This window comes from Neoarius graeffei, chromosome 5, assembly GCF_027579695.1.
Source record: "Neoarius graeffei isolate fNeoGra1 chromosome 5, fNeoGra1.pri, whole genome shotgun sequence".
NCBI classification, from domain to species: Eukaryota; Metazoa; Chordata; class Actinopteri; order Siluriformes; family Ariidae; genus Neoarius; species Neoarius graeffei.
Genome location: NC_083573.1, coordinates 32,060,470 through 32,079,866, shown reverse-complemented (window position 1 = coordinate 32,079,866; position 19,397 = coordinate 32,060,470). Strand labels below are relative to the sequence as shown.

Here is a 19,397-nt window from a genome sequence, read left to right as displayed (position 1 = left end):
TACTGTATCTGGGTAATAAAACATGGCTTGCTAAGTTTGCGCTCAGATTCATTGTGTTGCGTTTATTGTGGAAGCCGAAACTTCAGCCTTGTACATCTTTGGGATTCAGCCGTCAGTGCTAACGTTACTAGTTAGCTAGTTTTGCTAATGCTGAGATTTAACGCTGCACCCTTGCGCTACATCCTGTCTCGATTTACATTGTGTTGGCGTGGACAAGCCAAATGGATGAAGAAAGTTTCCAACCCTGCTATCACAAGAGAAAATGAACTTTTTTAAAAATCTTTGCGTGTAACTACTAATTAAAAATTGATCCAGTGCTTTTGAGAAGCAATACAGTAGCGCAAAACATCTCACGATACTGAAGTGGATCGATATTTTCTTACAGCCCTAGATAAAAGATAAAGAAGGCAGATTCTGCCATAACAGAGGCCAGTTAAGTCCCATCTCCTTAAATTGCTGAATTGATGATTTTGCTCATTCTATTAAAGTTTTTCTAGTAGCATTTGGGGTCTTGGACATTCACAGTAAATTTTAGGACAGTAGTCCTGGTAACTAATTAATAAAAGCCTGACATGACAGACATGCTAAATGACAATAGAAACACATCGGTTTCTATCATCAAAATCTGACAGACAAACTAACGTCTACCATCATATTCTGACAGACGCTCTAGATGACAATAGCAACAAAACTGTTTCTTACATTATTAATCTGACAAATTTAGTAATATTAAATACCTCATCACTAGAACCAAATAATAAAATAAAATATTGAAATAAAGAGAATTTATTTTCAAAATTGAAATATCAACAATAATTGTCAGAACAGTGATGACAGACATGACTGTGTCACTTTCGCGGGGAAATAACACATTGAAATGGCCCGTCGGCTGAAAGGGTCGCAAGTGGCTCTGCTTTATCTCAACTTACGATAGTTTTCCTCCAGAAAATTTTAAATATGAATGCACAAATATATTCTCAATGTTTCTATCGTCAAAAATTTCTATCGTCAGGATCGCTGACTGAAAATCTTACCTTGATTTATTTGATGAAATCTAGCTGTCAGAACTCCAAGTCTTGCCCGGAAGTAAATGTCTGCCGTCACAAAAATCATGCGCAGTAGAATTTCCTCTTTGCGTCAGTCAACGTGCGTGGCGAGGGCTTGAGTTTTGCTATCGTCAGGTGCATTTGACTGACAGACTGACGATAGCATTTTTTAAAAATAACTGTGGGCTTCTCTCGTGAACGAAATGGTTTATTCGCTGTTGATCTATTTCAACTCTATCTGTTGACACCCAAAAATGATAAAGCCTGCTTCCACACGATAACTACCAAAGATCCATAATGGCCGAGTCTATCGTCAGGTCATCTGACAGAAATTCACTGACGATAGCAACAGGGATAATGAAAGGGATTTTTAAAATGGGAGTTATGTCTGTCAGATATGTCAAAGAAATAGAACTTTTATTCTTTAAAAATCTTTTATTGATATACTCGGTGTATTTTTAAATGATGTGCTGTTTTAGAAGACCAAATACCATATTTTCAATCTTGAAAATATTACCTCACTGAAAAAAGGACAAGAAAAATTTCTTATTTTGTGGGCAAGTGATTAATGGATCCAGTTACGGTGGAATCTGCCAGAAGTGGTTCTTAAAGTAGGGTCTGCGAAGCAAAGCCAGCGGGTGCGTGAAGTTAATTTTGTTAGTGTTCTGTACTAGGTGGATTGAGTTTAATCCAAACATCAACTTGCAAATAATCTGGCGTAGACGCAATGCGTTCACTTGGAGGGGGGAATTTCAGCTCTATGGCTCTGTAATAACTGTGTACTGAAGGGGTCTGTGGAATTTTTATTTTACAGTTAAAGGGTCCTTGTGTGCATAAAGATTGAGAACCAGCGCGTTGAAAGGGTAAAATGTGACCATATAGCTTTTGCTGAATTTGACTTTCCTCAGAATTGAAGTCAGACCTTGAAATTACGTCATTAATTGCTGCGCGTCTCAGCTACAGGGTTGGGGAAGCACCATGGGAATTTCTCTGAACAAACAATCCAGCCAAGTGTGATGAGACACGGACTGTGTATTTTCCTCCTCCAAACAGTGCGCTGCATCATTGAATGTTATGCTACCCATATTCACCGGATATGAGTGATCGTGTGCTCCAATTGGCTACTCTACTACTAGGCTATCGGCTCGTATACCGTGAGTAGAGAAGAACAAAATGGCAGCACGTGTTGCTGAACCAACCAAGGACGAAATAAAAACACAAAAACAAAACCTCCCAAAAAATAAAGCAGCAAAATATGGATTAAAAGTATTTGATGGTAAGAACGTATCTTTAATTTTTCAACAATTATTATAGCGTTTTTCACAAATTGCTACGGTCATTTCGTTCGTTTGTTTTACATTCTAAGCGGAAATGATTTTGTCGGACATTTTATATAAAGTTTTTATTTATCGAATTTGGGGGGGAAAAAAAAACACCTCAATCCAGTGAATGTGGGTCGAGTAAACCGGTTATTCCACTCAATCTCATCATGCATGGCTTATAGCCTACTTGGAGCTACTTGCCTCGTCGGCTCATGTACGACTTGATTTTGTGGAATAACTGTTAAATATTGGCTGGCGGGGCGGCACGGTGGTGTAGTGGTTAGCGCTGTCGCCTCACAGCAAGAAGGTCCGGGTTCGAGCCCCGTGGCCGGCAAGGGCCTTTCTGTGCAGAGTTTGCATGTTCTCCCCGTGTCCGCGTGGGTTTCCTCCGGGTGCTCCGGTTTCCCCCACAGTCCAAAGACATGCAGGTTAGGTTAACTGGTGACTCTAAATTGACTGTAGGTGTGAATGTGAGTGTGAATGGTTGTCTGTGTCTATGTGTCAGCCCTGTGATGACCTGGCGACTTGTCCAGGGTGTACCCCGCCTTTCGCCCGTAGTCAGCTGGGATAGGCTCCAGCTTGCCTGCGACCCTGTAGAACAGGATAAAGCGGCTAGAGATGATAGATATTGGCTGGCTTTTTTTCATGGTCTATCGGATATGTTCCATTCAGCTAGCGTGATATTGAACTCCTATTCGACTCATTCAGTATCGCGCTAGCTGAATGGAATATCTCTGATATACCACAAAAAAAGCCATTATTATTGTTAGACACATTCTTTTTGGGTGTTCGTGTCTCTCTTTCAAACTTCTCTGTCTTCCGTATTTAATGAAGCAAACCTGGCGGCCATGTTTATTTACAAATTGTCAGTTGCTCACTAGCGTGGAAGTTTTATATTGCCAATGTGTGATGTCATGTCTTGACAACCAGGCAATATCATAAACTATATTCAACGCTCATTCTCCATTGGGTAAAGTGACCATAATACATGTAGGATAAGTGATATGCTAACAATATTGTATGCTGTCAAACCAGATGAATGATTCCTGCTAGAAGTGAATAGAACATGTTTTTATTCCATCGAAAAGTGTCCTGTATGTATAATAGTGATGGCTCTGAGAAGTGAATGACTAAGCTGATTGAGCTCAAGTAAATACTAGAATGACTGGTGTAACTGGTTTAAAGGTAAGAAGTGCTACTGTGTTTACTGATGCCGTGAGCAGCCATTTTGATTTAATGTTACTGAACTGTGTCGAAGAGACCATTTGTTTCGAGATTCCGAGTTGAGGTCGTTTTTGTGCTGTTTGACTATAAGCATGATTGTGCAAAGAAAAAAAAAAAAAAACACTACCAGCCCAATTTTCATGAAACTTGGTGGAAAGGTGTAGTATGGGGTAGATTTTTGAGTGGATCCGAATCACGGGGTGGATCCACCAGTTTAGTTTCAAATTTGCGACGACAAATCTGTGGTCTGTGTTCGCAGAGTGCCGTTTGAGTTGGTTTCATCGCTCAAGAAATGAAAGGGAGTAAGGTAGCTAGTGCTGGTAGTTGATTTGATAATATTTTTCCATCGCACAGCTGTTTTTCACCAGCCGTTTACCTTATTCAGCAGTGCACCTGTGTGTCTGCTCCGTGACCCATGTATTCTTCTGATAAGAGGTGGATAGATGAGCTTTATGAATGGTTCCTGCCATGGTACCTGTTCTGGAGGATCAGCTCGTATCTACTACACGCCTCCCATCCATGGAGGTATCCATGGAGCCCATATTGTGTTGCTGCTGGGTGGTGAAAGACTGGAAGGCATTGTGTAAGTTTAGAGCAAGTCCTTTGAGCTTTCGCTTTATACTGTTATGAAGCTTTGGGAAACATAAAGAGCTTAATGTCCTGTTCCTGCCTATACCACACCTGTGGAGGAGGATCCTTTTACACCGCGTGTGAGAGAGAGACAGGGAAAATGGGAGAAAAGAAGCAGGAAGCGAGTACAAAGAGAATAGATGGTCTCCTTATTTTTCTGAAGACTTTCTCACTGTATTTGGCCCACAGCTGTATTTCACACTCGCAGCTGGGACTTCAAAGGGAGGCGCCGACACAAGATTGATCAGAGGCAACGATGCTTACAAAATCAATCAGGATTCAATTAGTCCACATTACTCTCATTTGCCAGCTATAACGTGCTCTGCCACCGTCGGCGTTAACTCGCCTTGTCATAATAAATCAGCATGCAAGTCGCATGAATCGCGTTTCCTCTGCCTTTTGTGTATAATGGGTGTAAATAAAAAGAATTCAGTCTCCTAACTCTTCAGTTTTTTTTTTGTTTTTTTTTAATAATCCATACATTCTGATGATGATTTTTAAAAACAAATCATGGAAATATTTAATACCCTGTCTACACTAGGGATTTTGTACCGATACGAAACTACTTTCGTACCGCAACACCTGTCCACACTAGCAACTATACCGGTACTGTAGCGGTATAACTGTATCGGTACGAAACCCACAAATGTATGGGTTTCGTACCGGTACAGTATCGGTACCGTAGCGCTTCGCTGTAGTGTGGACAGATGAAGCGGCTCTATATCGATACAAATATAATGCATATGTGCAAAGTCACACACCTCAATCGATGTCTTCGCTGAATAAAATAGTGAAGAATGGAGATTCGTTTGTTTCTTTCTCAACTGCCTCGCGCGTTTTATACGATTCGATTGAATAAATGACCACCAGAAATACAGACTGTACACTGACAACAAAAAGCACACACACACGTTGTTTCATCCGTACGGAAGCCGAGAGAGGCCCTTCATATAATCCTTTTTTTTTTTTTATTCACCTTGTTCTCCCGAGATAACGACAATTAATTCAGGATCTCGAGAAAACAACACAACTAATTCGAGATCTCGAGAAATCAAAACAATTATTTCATGATCTCGAGTAAACAGCTGAGAAATGGTTCATTCAGGTGCGCCAAGAGACTTGTGATGTGCTGACTTTGGGGCTATTTCTCATTCTGTATAGATGCAACTTTGGTCATTAGAATGTCTGGAATAATCGATCACCTAATAAGGCAATATTTTGATCAGGGGTTGACACAGGGAGAGATTGCATTGAGTCTTTTAATAAGGGATTAGTCCGCGGCACCTCCGCAGAAGACTGGCCCGGCTTTGTCTCTACCGACGGAGATACAGTGATCCAGCTGAGATCATGAAATAATTTTGTTTTCTCGAGATCACGGAATAATTGTTTTGTTTTCTCGAAATAACGGATGCCATATATTCTCGGAAGGAAGTTACTCGGTAACCACGGAAACATTTCACGCACGCGCATTTCAACTACCGTGAAAGAAAACCGCAAACGTTTCTTGCTAGTGTGGACAGATGCACTAAACTGTACCGGTATACTTTGTATCGATACAGCTATACCACTTTCTTACCGGTATAAGTGTGAACACAGCATAAGAAATGACAGCTCGGTTTTGAGCAGGAACGATACAAGACCGGGGTATCGATAAACCGTTCTGCAGAATGTACAGTCAAAACAACCGGCACGTAGATGAGTTTCAGCATAAAAGTGTACACACCCACATACTTTAAGGGTGTTGGGGCAATCTTCATGCAAGAAATGACGGTGAACAAAACGTTCGAAGGTGTGGTCGCGTGCTAGTTGAGCAGTCAGTACGGAGATTAGTCACTGTCAGTAGCACAATGAAACCATTACTTGTAACAGTATAAGCAACTAAGCGAAACACCTGCTGAGCAGGCGTAATATAAATCTCTGGAAATGTCCCCTGTGTGTGTGTGTGTGTGTGTGTGTGAGCGCTCTCAAGTTTTCTGCTGTAAACAGAGCCGTGTTCTTAGCTTGCTAGGATTCACCGTTGCAATAGTTAAATAAATAAAGGCTCATTGCTTTGTACATACTTTAAAGATCTGGCAAGGCCAGATAAATATTTCACATTGGGTACTGAGCCATTAAGAAGGAACGAAAACTAGTAGGCTGTTGATGAAAGCCTGACATGACCCTTTCTGACTAACAAGGAGGCAAAGAGGCAGCACAAATGTAAGGCACTCCAAGACTGTCATTTGTAGGAGGCAAAACAATGCTTTTCTGTCAGCCAGCTAACAAAAGCAAAACCAGAATGAGATCTTAATCTCTGTCCGGACGCCACGCACATGGAATGCAGGCTTTTTTTTTTTTTTCAAAAATTATTAAACCAAATGTTTTTTTGAGGTCCGTTTATTTGCTGGAGTGTATTTATAGGACATATGAGTAGCCTTATGTATACCGTGCATATTTCCTGTGCAAGGTTAAAGATGTACAGGTAGATAATGAGCTCCCTCAGCAACAATTTAGTAATGTGTCCTAGAAGGATCCCAACTTCCACTGACTGGCTGCACAATTCAGCCTGGGTTTGTGCCCGTTTTGGTGCCTCTCCTATTGGCCCAAGTTTTCTATGGGACTCTGTGATTTTCCAGGTCAGTTCCGCGATTAGCTATTATAATAAAATCGCGCACAGATTTGACCCTGCGCAAGCCCGGTGCTGTAACTCTGCAACATGGGAGTGTCAGTGTTTTTGATCTGCTTGGACATGAAGCACAAACAGCAAAGCTCACACTCCTGCCAACAGCGAATCGTCCTGTTTTATGCCAAGTTACATTCATCTAGATGCACAAGCTTTTCACACTGTATGAGATGTTGCAGTTGGCGACTGTGCTTTGTCAAAAAGTGAATTTTAAAGCTGCTCGACGCAGGAGTGTCGTCTGAAAACATCCTTTACATGCTGCCAAGCCACAACGTTTCTGGAAGAGAAATGTTAGATCGTTGTTTAAAGGCTGGAATCCTGTGACGGAGCATTTGACATAAATCATAACGGTAATTTGTATCACACACATGAAAATTCCTATAAACATTTCTATCGCTACAAGGGCACTCGGCAAGCGCAGGCCTCTGCCAAGGACAAAAGTCGACTCTGTTGGATGCAAATCTGTAACCACAACCAATTTGTCTGGATGGGTGGTTCTCATGAAATCCTGGTTTCAAAGATTTCAAGCTTGAATTGAAGAAAAAAAAACTTGAATCAACTAATTTCCTTTTTAGGCGTTAACAACAAGGTCTGGAGTGTTTGAACATTAATTAAAAAAAATGCTGACAATCTAACACCTTTTTGAGCATATTTTTCCAAAACAAGTCCTTAAAAATCTTAACGCACCAGATTGAAACTGTTAAGACCCTTAGGGAAAGCTAATACATTCACATTTTTAGAAATTGTTAACCAATTATGCACAGTGAGTTGAAACTCTGAAATAAATAAATACAACACCACCTCAAATCATCTTTTTTTTTTTTTTTTCCCACTGAAACCTGAGATTTTCCGAATGGCAATCCTGAACGAACAGTGTACATGTTCAGCACATGCTTTTAAAAGTAAACTACTGCCTTTTCTTTCATTAAATTAACATTTAAAAGAACACCTGTTGTGGTAATGGTATACATCTCATCTCATTATCTCTAGCCACTTTATCCTTCTACAGGGTCGCAGGCAAGCTGGAGCCTATCCCAGCTGACTACGGGCGAAAGGCGGGGTACACCCTGGACAAGTCGCCAGGTCATCACAGGGCTGACACATAGACACAGACAACCATTCACACTCACATTCACACCTACGTTCAATTTAGAGTCACCAGTTAACCTAACCTGCATGTCTTTTGGACTGTGGGGGAAACCGGAGCACCCGGAGGAAACCCACGCGGACACGGGGAGAACATGCAAACTCCACACAGAAAGGCCCTCGCCGGCCACGGGGCTCGAACCCGGACCTTCTTGCTGTGAGGCGACAGCGCTAACCACTAATGGTGTACATGTGTTTTGGAAATGATTTCGGTAATGAAGATAACTGTATCGGCGTTTTAGTGTGCTTAAAAACATAAAATTTAATGTAGGAAACAGATGAGAATATTGCCATAATCAAGTTCAAGGTCAAGCCATGTCATTTTGCAGTGCTTCAAAAGTACGTAGGTTAAAAACGGAGAACGCATAAACACCATACAAAAACATTAGAAACCGGGCAATAGTTGTAAAGATGCATCTACTGATGCTAAGCTAGGACACGTCATCAGTGATGTACCCTTGCATCATCGGGTGTTTTCAGGTCTCTCAAACATCTTGCAGCCTTGGCAAGGCAACCCAGCCGAGGTTGATCAGACCTCAGCTTGTGCTCTAGCAGCAACCTCCCAGGGATCATCTCTCTCGATCCAGAGCCAGCTTTATGTTCTCTCTGCAGCCTCCTTACTGTTGTGGATGGCTCACCGTCACCTTTCACCTGAGCTGCCAAGTCAACAGAGCGAGCGATCGCCCTGCAAAGCCTCTCTAGGCAACCACCTCATGCACTTCCCTCTTCTATTCACAGGCTTCCTTCACTCAATCCTTCCAAGGCACCGTTGGTTCCAACGTAACCATGATCTTCCTTGTTTCTGATGCCAGGACCATGTCTGGTCAGAGTGTGGTCTTTGTAACGCATAGAAGAAACTTAATCTGCCTTAAGTCCACTAACAGCTGCGAAATCTGGGCTGCACTAAGGATTCCCAATCATGTTTTGAGTGTTCTCTTTGGCTTTTCTCCAGGTTCAACAAAGGAGCTTGCAGGCATAGCGGATTTGGAGTTTGTTTGTGTTGATGGCACTACAGATGGTGTCAATGCCTCGTCGTATCACCAGTGATCTTGCCTTTCCAGAAATGCTTTTGGGCAACAGCTCAGCATGTGCTTGAGTGTCCCCCTCCCATGGCAAAGTGGGAACATTGGTGTTTGTCAAGCCCAAGTGGTGCAGGTTGGAAGGGCTGGGAAGGACATCATAAACTGACTGGATCAAGAACTTGATGTGGTGCAGTTCCGCTTGCCATGGGAGGTCAGTTCATGAGATCATCCTCTCCTCAACTTGTTCCCATCGATTCACCTTGCTGCCTCATCCCTACTACTCTGCTGTACCTCTCCCCCTCAGTCTCAGTTCTGACCTCATCCTGGACTATCTGCCAATGTTCTTTCCCATGGAGGTTGGGTTCCCAGCCATTCCCACGTGGTCCCTATGGTGAAAGTCTTGCCTATGCTACAGCTATTTCTGCTTCCTGCCAGTCTTAACGGTCACTCCTGGCTCTGAAACTTTAGGGCCACTCGAGTCTTGGTAGTATAATGCCTCCCTTACCTACATGAACTTTAAACTCCTCCTTGATGGACTTCAAAGGAAGCCTTAGCTTACAGGTATTTCCATAGAGGGTAATGCTACTCAAGCTCCTTGGAAAACTCTGCTATTTTCTCAAGAAGCAACTGACTCTTCTCAACTTCTGTAGTGGTGGAGATGGAAACCTCATAAAGGAGTGGTGGCTTTTTTTTTTTTTCTCCCACCACGTCCTGCAACTCCTTAAGCAGTGGCTCTCTGAGGTTGAATGCCTCTGTTGGTTCAGGGGGGGGCATGTCAATTCTCTGCACTCCCCTAGGCTGTGCTCTCTAAGAGGGTCACCTACAGTATAGGTCAAGTGGATGTGGTGATCCACTTCCTCCTTCATGCAGCTAAGATATCCACTTTGCCTCTGACCCAAGAGTTTCTAGGTGAAGCCAAATGGGTTGTTGATTGATAATATAGCTTGTATGGTTAAATTCTCATTACCGGAACTGAAGTTCTCTCTATGGTAACTGTCCTTGATTGTAGTGGTAAGTGAGAATTGTTGCGGAGGATGAAGAACCTTGGTATGTTTTGCGAATAATAGGGAAGCCATGATGATGAAGCAAATTTTGCTCGATTTACATAATTACATTTGATCAAGTATATTTTCATGGAAAAATTTTAAATCTGTTTTTGTAAATGTGAAAAAGCTACCTGTATCAGCAATGATCAATACTGTTGTACAGTCTGACAATGTGTATGCTTCTCCAGTTAAAAGTTAAAGACAACTTATCTGGTAGCCATCTTGAAGGTACTGGCAGATATGTCATTGAAAATCAATTTATTTAAAATTCTTTGCTTAAACAGTCTTAAAAATGCGGAGGATGAGAATCAGTCATGGACACCTTAATATTTCCATTATGATTAATCCATGAATATTTTCATTTGAAAACTGAACATCCATTTATTTTAGGTTTTTTTAAAAAAAAAATTTATTTTACGCTGTTTACAAAACATGCATTCAAACAGAGATGGATGCATTGTGGTAATGAGAATTTCAGCCGAAAATGCAATTTCATGTTGAAATTATTTTGTGCGAAGTAGAGAACACCTATATTGTTTTTCCTTATTACCAAATTACATGTTTTATCTTTAAAATCATGACTGCCATAGTATTTTAATGGCTTCATGAGAATGACCAGATGTATTTCCAAACCTGTTGGAAGTATGTACCCATGTGTGTCCCTGAGTATTACTGGTCAATACGGATTGTAATTTGGAGCCATCATATTTCTACATTGGCTATGTTTCGTCACTAACTTTACTGCGCTGTACTGGATTTTAAGATGTATGGCATTGAGTGCGTGCACTCTTCAACCAAGGCCGCATGCTGTATCTCACAACGTTTAGTGAAGAAGCCAAATTCATGGATTCCGTGACTTGGATCTGCCCCAAAATGTAATGGGTTCTTCCTTGGCTCATGCTACAACCTTCCGCCAATTTTTATGGAAATAGGGTTTGCGCAATCCTGCTTATAAACAAACTGACTGCACCAAAAATATGGCCCCCTTGGTGGAGGTAATAATGAGATGTCGTACACAAGTGATAAATGTATACCACTAAAGCAGTGGTGGCTGGAGCCGTCCATGGTGATACTTAACTATGGGACTTTTAAGCAGTTTAAATGATATATATAAAATGTTATAAATGGGACCAGACCAGGCAAGAGGAGATTTTGCCATCATTAGATCTTACAATAATATCTTCAAAGGAGGCTGTGTCTGTCTTCAGCTTTAAAGGAACAGTCCACTGTACTTCCATAATGAAATATGCTCTTATCTGAATTGAGATGAGCTGCTCCGTACCTCTCCGAGCTTTGCGCGACCTCCCAGTCAGTCAGACGCGCGGTCACTCCTGTTAGCAATGTAGCTAGGCTCAGCATGGCCAATGGTATTTTTTGGGGCTGTAGTTAGATGCGACCAAACTCTTCCGCGTTTTTCCTGTTTACATAGGTTTATATGACCAGTGATGTGAAACAAGTTCAGTTACACACTGTTATATCTGAGCTCCTTATCAATGCGCTGCCGAAGCGCGCAGAAGGTGTTAGTACACCTGTCATTATAGTGCGGACTTTCCATAGCATAGAAAATCGCTACATTTCAATTTGTGTAACTGAACTTGTTTCATGTCACTGGTCATATAAACCTATGTAAACAGGAAAAACGTGGAAGAGTTTGGTCGCATCTAACTACAGCCCCAAAAAATACCATTGGCCATGCTGAGCCTAGCTACATTGCTAACAGGAGTGACACTGCGTCTGACTGACTGGGAGGTCGCGCAAAGCTCGGAGAGGTACGGAGCAGCTCGTCTCAATTCAGATAAGAGCATATTTCATTATGGAAGTATGGTGGACTGTTCCTTTAAGCATTTTGTAAAGCTAGGCTTTATCTGACTTTTCCAGTGTCTGAGAAGAAGTCTTACTGCGGTGATAAACCCATCTCCTGCCAGGGCAGACACTGTTTAAGACACCCCTGGTGGTAGAAGAGACCTGTCTCCTAATAGACGGAGTTTGGGGGCATTTTGATAATGGTGTGGCCAATAGTTTGAATTTTTTTTTTTTTTTTTTTTTTTTTAGAAGCAAAATTAAACAAACGGGCAATCCCATATAAGATGGAGGTAGGAGCCCATGGCATTCTTGCATTTCCAATGCTGATTTTGTCCATTTTTATGAAGCTTGTCTTGTGTGCAAGAATATCCGTGAATAACTTTATGATGTGTAAATTTGCTGACTGCATCTAACATAAACACCACCTTTTCCCCATGTATCATCCTCAAGGTATAAATTCAGTCCTCTTTTCCAAACCTGCCCTAAATGATCAATGACCAAACAGGCTATTTGCCATCATTTTGTTAAAAGTAGAGACGTTACATGCAGGCTTGGGCATCTTAAAATACCAAAGTAGTTTATTTTGCATCTTCGTCAGGTGTAATCTTCAAACTTGTGACAGCTCCTCAGTGTTAGTACTTTAATTGATCTTCACTAGATAGCAAGCAGGCTGTGTCTGACTTTACCCCCATCTAACCACCTAGATCATTTAATGAGTTACCCAAGCTACTGTGCTATGTAGATCATCATTTTGTACACATTTGCCAGTAAACTGGGTCAGGCAGAGCCCATGGCAGGATGTAACTTTTTAGGATTTGAATCTGGAATTAAAAAATGCGAGTGCGTTTTATAAGCTCTGGCATAAGAACATTTTGTCGTCCTGCATCCTTCTCCACCGCGCTGATTAATCTCACAGCTCCAAGTGCCAAGTAATATGCATATGATGAGAATTCATACAATGCCTAAATGGCAACTGCTGTACTAATGTACTCTTTAGAGGTTTGGCTTGAACTCAGTGTCCGTGACTGATGGTATAACTATTTGTTCTTATTGTTGTCCTCCTCACGTTGACAGCGTTACGAGAATGAAAGCTTCATAGCTGGGTTTTGTTTTATTTTTTTAATTGATTGACAAATGTGTCACATTATTTTAATCTCAGTTCTCTAGTTCAACCGGTTTAATAACAGCTGGGAAACGATCCAGGTTTTTAAAACGAGGATCAGTCAGATTAATGCCTTACCTATTCATCAAGATCGCGTAATCTGTGTTTCTGATGTGATATTCTACTTGGTCTCTCGTACTCTTGGACAGATCTTGTGTGTATAACGGTGTAACATTCGGGGATTTCACGTATGATGTAGAAGTGTACAAACTTCCAGCCAATTTGTATCCCCCAACACAGCACAGTGGTGTAGTGGTTAGCACTGTCGCCTCACAGCGAGAAGGTTCTGGGTTTGAAGCCCAGCAGCCGACGGGGGCCTTTCTGTGTGGAGTTTGCATGTTCTCCCCATGTTTTACGTGGGTTTCCTCCGGGTGCTCCGGTTTCCCCCCCAGTCCAAAGACATGCAGGTTAGGCTAATTGGTGGCTCTAAATTGACCAAGTGTGAATGGTTGTGCGTCAGCCCTGTGGTGATCTGGCGACTTGTCCAGGGTGTACCCCACCTCTCACCCATAGCCAGCTGGGATAAGCTCCAGCTTGCCTGTGACCCTGCACAGGATAAGTGGTTACAGATAATGGAGGAATGGACTTAATAATAACCATGTTTTTTAAAAAAAAATCTTCATTCCCGTCATCTTCAGTAACCGTTTTATCCTGGTCAGGGTCTCGGTGGATCCGGGGTCTTTTCCAGGAACACACTGCGCAAGGAATGGGGACATCATGTGACTACTATCAACCAGGCTAGAATGTGCTTCCTCTGATGCCTTTTCCACTTTGCTGGTCTGGAACCAAGAACCACTTATGCTGGGGGTGGGATTATTGCGACCAACAAGACCAATTAAAACTTTGGGACTGTGTTGGACCAGTCGTGTTTTGATGCCAGTGTAGGCTCGCAAAGATAGGAACAACACTTGTAAAGGGACAGTGTAGTCCACCATTATTGTGCTTGGTGCTACTGTTGCTGGGAAAGCCAACGCTGAACTAGCACGAGCAACAGACCAGAACTAGCACCTGGTTCACGTTGGTGGAAAAAGGCTAGGACCTCGTAGAAGCTACTGATTGGTTAGTGTCCCTCTGATTGATGGAGAAAGTAATGCTGTCCCGATCATCCGGAAAGCATAGACACCACCTTTTTTGCTTTACTAGACTCCTAGGCCCAAAGACCGTACAGAGACACCCCCTTCCAGGAGCCTAGAATATTTTAAAAAGTTTCCTTATGTTGCAGAACTGGCTGACTGAGCTTGACTGCTTTTGTTGACAGGATAGCTGAGGTGAGAGCTGTGAAGAAAATCGATTACTATGTATAGGAACACGGCAGCAGTAAAAACACACTTTTTTTTTTTTTTTTTTTGATGGATCCCATGCTCTGTTTCCTTTGCAATGCACATCCTTTTCTCCCTGGGGGCAGGGATGAATAATTTAGCTTGCATAGAGAAATCCAAATGTCATGTGGAAACGTATGTAGTGTCGTCCCCCCCCCCCCAGAGTGTGTTCTGCTTGTGTAAACAGGCAGCTGATTGCTACACACTTCACAATGGGTGTTTTTCTCTTTCTGGTGTGTGTGTGTGTGTGTGTGTGTGTGTATAAATGCACAATTGCATGCAAGCATACCGATTACACGCACACAGTTCCCTCCATGATTATTGGCACTTCTTGTTGAGACTTTATTAAAAAAAGGGGGGGGGGGGGGGGTGGAAAAAAAATCTGCCTTTTTGGTGAAGTAACTTCATCTTGCACTGTAATAGTGGCACATGTTTTTGTTAAATAATATTATTGAGGGTGATTTTCTCAGGCAGCACGGTGGTGTAGTGGTTAGCGCTGTCTCCTCACAGCAAGAAGGTCCGGGTTCGAGCCCCGGGGCCGGCGAGGGCCTTTCTGTGTGGAGTTTGCATGTTCTCCGCGTGGGTTTCCCCCACAGTCCAAAGACATGCAGGTTAGGTTAACTGATGACTCTAAATTGACCGTAGGTGTGAATGTGAGTGTGAATGGTTGTCTGTGTCAGCCCTGCGATGACCTGGCGACTTGTCCAGGGTGTACCCCGCCTTTCGCCCGTAGTCAGCTGGGATAGGCTCCAGCTTGCCTGCGACCCTGTAGGACAGGATAAGCGGCTAGAGATAATGGATGGATGACCCCCCCCGTGTGAGATGAAGGCCCACTTTACACGGGGACGGTCTGAAACAAAAACGCAAAAGTCCGTTTTCGTTCTCACTTTTTTCCGCGTCTACACGGCCGTTTTCAAGGAGGAAATCTGCGTCTATACGGTGACGCATAAATGTGTGGAATTCAATTGGATGTGCATGCCAGGCGGCTAGGTGGTGCTGTGAAAGACCTCCGCTATGTCTGCACGCATGCGCAACGTCTTCCGTCTTGTCTGATCTGCACATCTGCGCCGCGAAAACTTTTGACTACTCTGGCTATGGTAAGTAAGTAAAAAAAGTAAGAGCATACTATACCCGCCTCTGTTCATTAACGGTATATGTGCAGATTTGGTATAGATGTTCGAAGGACTCCTGGACGTTTATTAAAGCTGCCAGAGCAGCTTGAAGGTCCGTTGGATCGATGTAATCAGACATGCTCTTACTTTTTTACTTACTTTCTTACTTCCCGGGCTGGCATGTGCAGTATATGACACATGTATGACGTAAACGCGTACCCGACGTGAGCAGATCCGAGCAGAGTTTCGCGTATTGGGTAGTTTAGACGGATATGCAACGGGGGCTGTTTTTAACTTATCCACTCTGGAAGGCGTTTTCAATTTTTTCCGTTTTTCAGCCTCGGAAACGCCGTCCCCGTGTAGACGAAAGGCACTTCTGATAAAATATTTAGTCGTTTTTACCCGACAGCGTCCTCGTGTAAACGGGCCCGAAGTTACTTCATGAAAAGCTGGGTGTGCAGGCATGTGCGAATGAACGAAAGTTCAAAGCCGTGCGATAAGTACAGGAATAAATCTAACCCACACTCATGTTCACACAATCACACCGACACTGGAGGTGTGAATGTATTTCGAATAAATTTTCACACTTGCACACATCTGAATCCAGACACATGAACATGCATCTCTTCTGTACAGTCGTCCAGCTGTTTATCACCAGCCTGCCTTCTGCTGTCGCCGCTCTTGTCGCATCCTCACTGCACATTTTTGTGCGTGAGAGAGACTCTCATATTACACTGTCTTTTTTTTTTTTCTTCTCGGCAGACATGCACAGAGTCAAATCAGAGGGCACGCTGCACCTAGACGCCATGTGTGTCGTTCTAGTGCAGGCGAGCAGATAGCAAGGAAATGGAATTCATACCACACAAACCACACACACTCATGTTTGTTTTTTTTCTTCTTTCCTCTGGCTCCTGTCTGACATGCTTTCTCTTCGCAGTCGCTTGGCCACTCAACTCATCGGCTGCATTTGGCTTATTTCCCTTTCGTGTTGCTCCTCAGGGATGAAAGGATGAGGGAGGAATTTAAATGTCACTCAGCCTAGGCTTCCATTACACCGTTCATATGGGTGATGTGTCCTTGTGTGTGTGCGTGCGTACAGAAGACAAAGACATGATGATTGGTGACAGGCCTCGGAAAAGGACAGGAAGGTGTTTGTGGGATTTACATCAGAGCCATGCCCTGTGTGTGTGTGTGAGAGAGAGTTACCTGCAGGCATGACGGCACTGTAAAATAGAACAGCAATGACACACAGCGTCTGTGCCCTCTCTCTCTCTCTGCATTTCTCTCTCTGCATTTCTCTCCAGCGCTCAATTCTCTATTGATCGTTACACGTGAACGTGTGTTTAGCGCTGTGCCGAGACCTCGGAATCCTAATTTTAATGCACCTTTCTAGGTGTTGACACGTTAATTCACGCTTGACCTGAGGAGGATGAGGTGATGCATTCGAGGTGGGCCTTATGCTGATTGTTAGCCGTGTTGCAGTACATTTCATAAGGAAGAAAACGCAACAGGGCGTGGCATTCTAGAAAATAGCAGTAATCAGAAAGCAGTTAGAACGCTGAGGGGTTTATTCCTTACACCACAGATATTTGCCATTTGATTACAATTCATAGGCATTTGTGAATGAATGAAGTTTTGTACTTTGTCATTCTGTAGTCATGTGTAACATTTTTAAGTTATATTTTTTAATTAATAACCCAAATGTCAAGCTTGTCATGTTACTGCGAAACAGTAAAGTTGAAAATCTTGATTTTCCTGCATCTCTTACAAAGCGCTGGAGATGTCTTACAGAAAAGGTTAAATAAGCATCTCGCAGAGTACTTCACCAGCTGTACTAGAAACGAGTGCATTGATCTAAACTTGTGACCTGGAATTACTGCGAGAGGTGCTGTTGTAGAAAGCGGATCCCATTCTAACCGATCCGAATCGAGAATTTAATTCTGACGAGCAGCTGATTGAAATTTGGATTTTTAGAAAAAAGCCATTTCTTCTCGAATCGACTTTCCTGTTATTCCTTGATAAATTCAGTGTGTTTAGTCTTATTTGATGGCACTATTTTGTTGGCGCTTATTAAATATTGTGGCGTGTATTGTACATCATACACTACGTTCACACTGCAAGGCTTAATGCTCAATTCCGATTTTTTTGTGAAATCCGATTTTTTTTTTTTTGTGAGGTCGTTCACATTAACAAATATATGCGACTTGTATGTGATCCTCAGTATGAACGAAAAGTGACCTAAAAGTGTTCCGCATGCGCATTTCAGGATACGACGACATCACACGCAGCGAGCATGGCCAGTGTTTACGGAAGTAACCTAAAGTTTCCTGTGTATGACAGTAGCCAGCATGGAGTACCTGGCGATGATGCAGTTGTTGTTGCGACGGAGCCAGAACATGCACAATAGCCTGATGTTAAGGAGGAGGTTGAGAAGGAAGAGGGCAAGGGTTTTGGCTCAGGCGTCCTGCGGGGTAGTGACTGCAACCTCCGTTCAAAGGAACATCAAAGCCATGTCGTTGTAACTTTTTTTAAGAGACCCGCCGCCTACTTCAGCGCAGAATAGTGACGTTTGTGGCTTGTTGATGACGTGTAAGTCGGATGAATGCGACCTGGCGGTTCAGACTGAAGTCGCATATGAAAAGATCGGATAGGAATCGGAATCAGGACCACATATCCAAACGGCCTGGGTCAGATTTGAAAAAATCGGATCTGTGTCGTTCATATTGTCAATAAAAGATCGGATACAGGTCACATATGGGCGAAAAAATCGGATTTGAGTCACTTCAGCCTGCAGTGTGAACGTAGTGATAATGTCTTGTATCATAGTGTGACTATTTTCTTGTACGTTTTTTTTTTTTTTTTTTTTGTTAATGCAAAAATTGACAAACTAAAGCCGTTTGCATGTCACCTCCCCCCTTCCCCTCCTCTTCCTCTGGGATCTCTGAAACCCTGCTGAAAAAATTGCAGCTGAAAGTTTGTTCTGAATTAGAAAGTGCTGCGTGACTGAAGAAGTGCAAGAATACTCCTTCTGTTGTTCCCCTTGCTGGGGGAAGTGGCGAAGGGAAGAAATTGGACCAAATAATGAGGGGAGGTTTTCACTGATTGTTTTACAGAAAAAGCTGAATTAATCTATGCAGCAGGTGGGCAGGGGTGTGTGTGTGTGTGTGTGTGTGTGTCTCTCTCTCAGGGTGTGTCTGTCTCTCTCCGGGTGTCTGTCTCGCTCTCTCTCTCGGTGTCTGTGTCTTGCGCGCTCTCTCTGACACCTACAGATTGGTGACAGACATGAAGTTTATTCGATGCAGTCAACACATGGGTTTCTTGGAAAACAGATGTTTGCGTTTATGGAATTTACTTTTTCATTCCTTTTCCTCTCCATATACACACCCACAAAGTCATGCACGCGTGCACACACACACTAAGACTCGCAGCAGGCATCCCATCAGTATGCTGTAGGACGATGAATAATTTAGATTTCAAATGGTTTTCCATTACAGTGATTGTCATAGTATGTATGACGACATAGCACTCCACTTTTGAATAAAAAAAAAGGTGTTGCAGCTTGCGGTTCTCATGCCCTGCTTCTTCCTGTGTCTCTCTGCAGGCTTATGGGCTCAGAAGGTGAAGGTGGAGCCAGAAGTGGTGTCCTATCCGGGTCAGACGGTGATTCTGCGCTGTCAGTTTCCTGACCCAGGCCAGACCCAGCTCACTCAGGTCAGAGGGCATGTCCCATCTCCAGCCTGGCTATAACACACACGCGCACAGAGCAATTTGGATATATTCTCTGTCTGAACTTGACATTCTAGTGATGTGGGACGTCAAATTCTTTCTCTTTTAATCTGTTTGTTTGTGACCTGTGATCATCTATCAGACATCTGTTTAATGGGTTATTTGACCTTGTCTTCT

General features: G+C 42.8%; 1 protein-coding gene across 2 annotated transcripts in view; it reads left to right on the top strand.

The window, feature by feature from the left end:
- The window catches only part of si:ch73-22o12.1 (nectin-2), a 131,569-nt gene that overhangs the window by 22,755 nt on the left and 89,417 nt on the right, over positions 1-19,397 (top strand). For both annotated transcript variants that reach the window (XM_060921552.1, XM_060921551.1), the window contains exon 2: positions 19,096-19,205. In XM_060921552.1, coding sequence (XP_060777535.1) covers positions 19,096-19,205 — 110 coding nt within the window. The remainder of the gene's footprint in view (positions 1-19,095; positions 19,206-19,397) is intronic.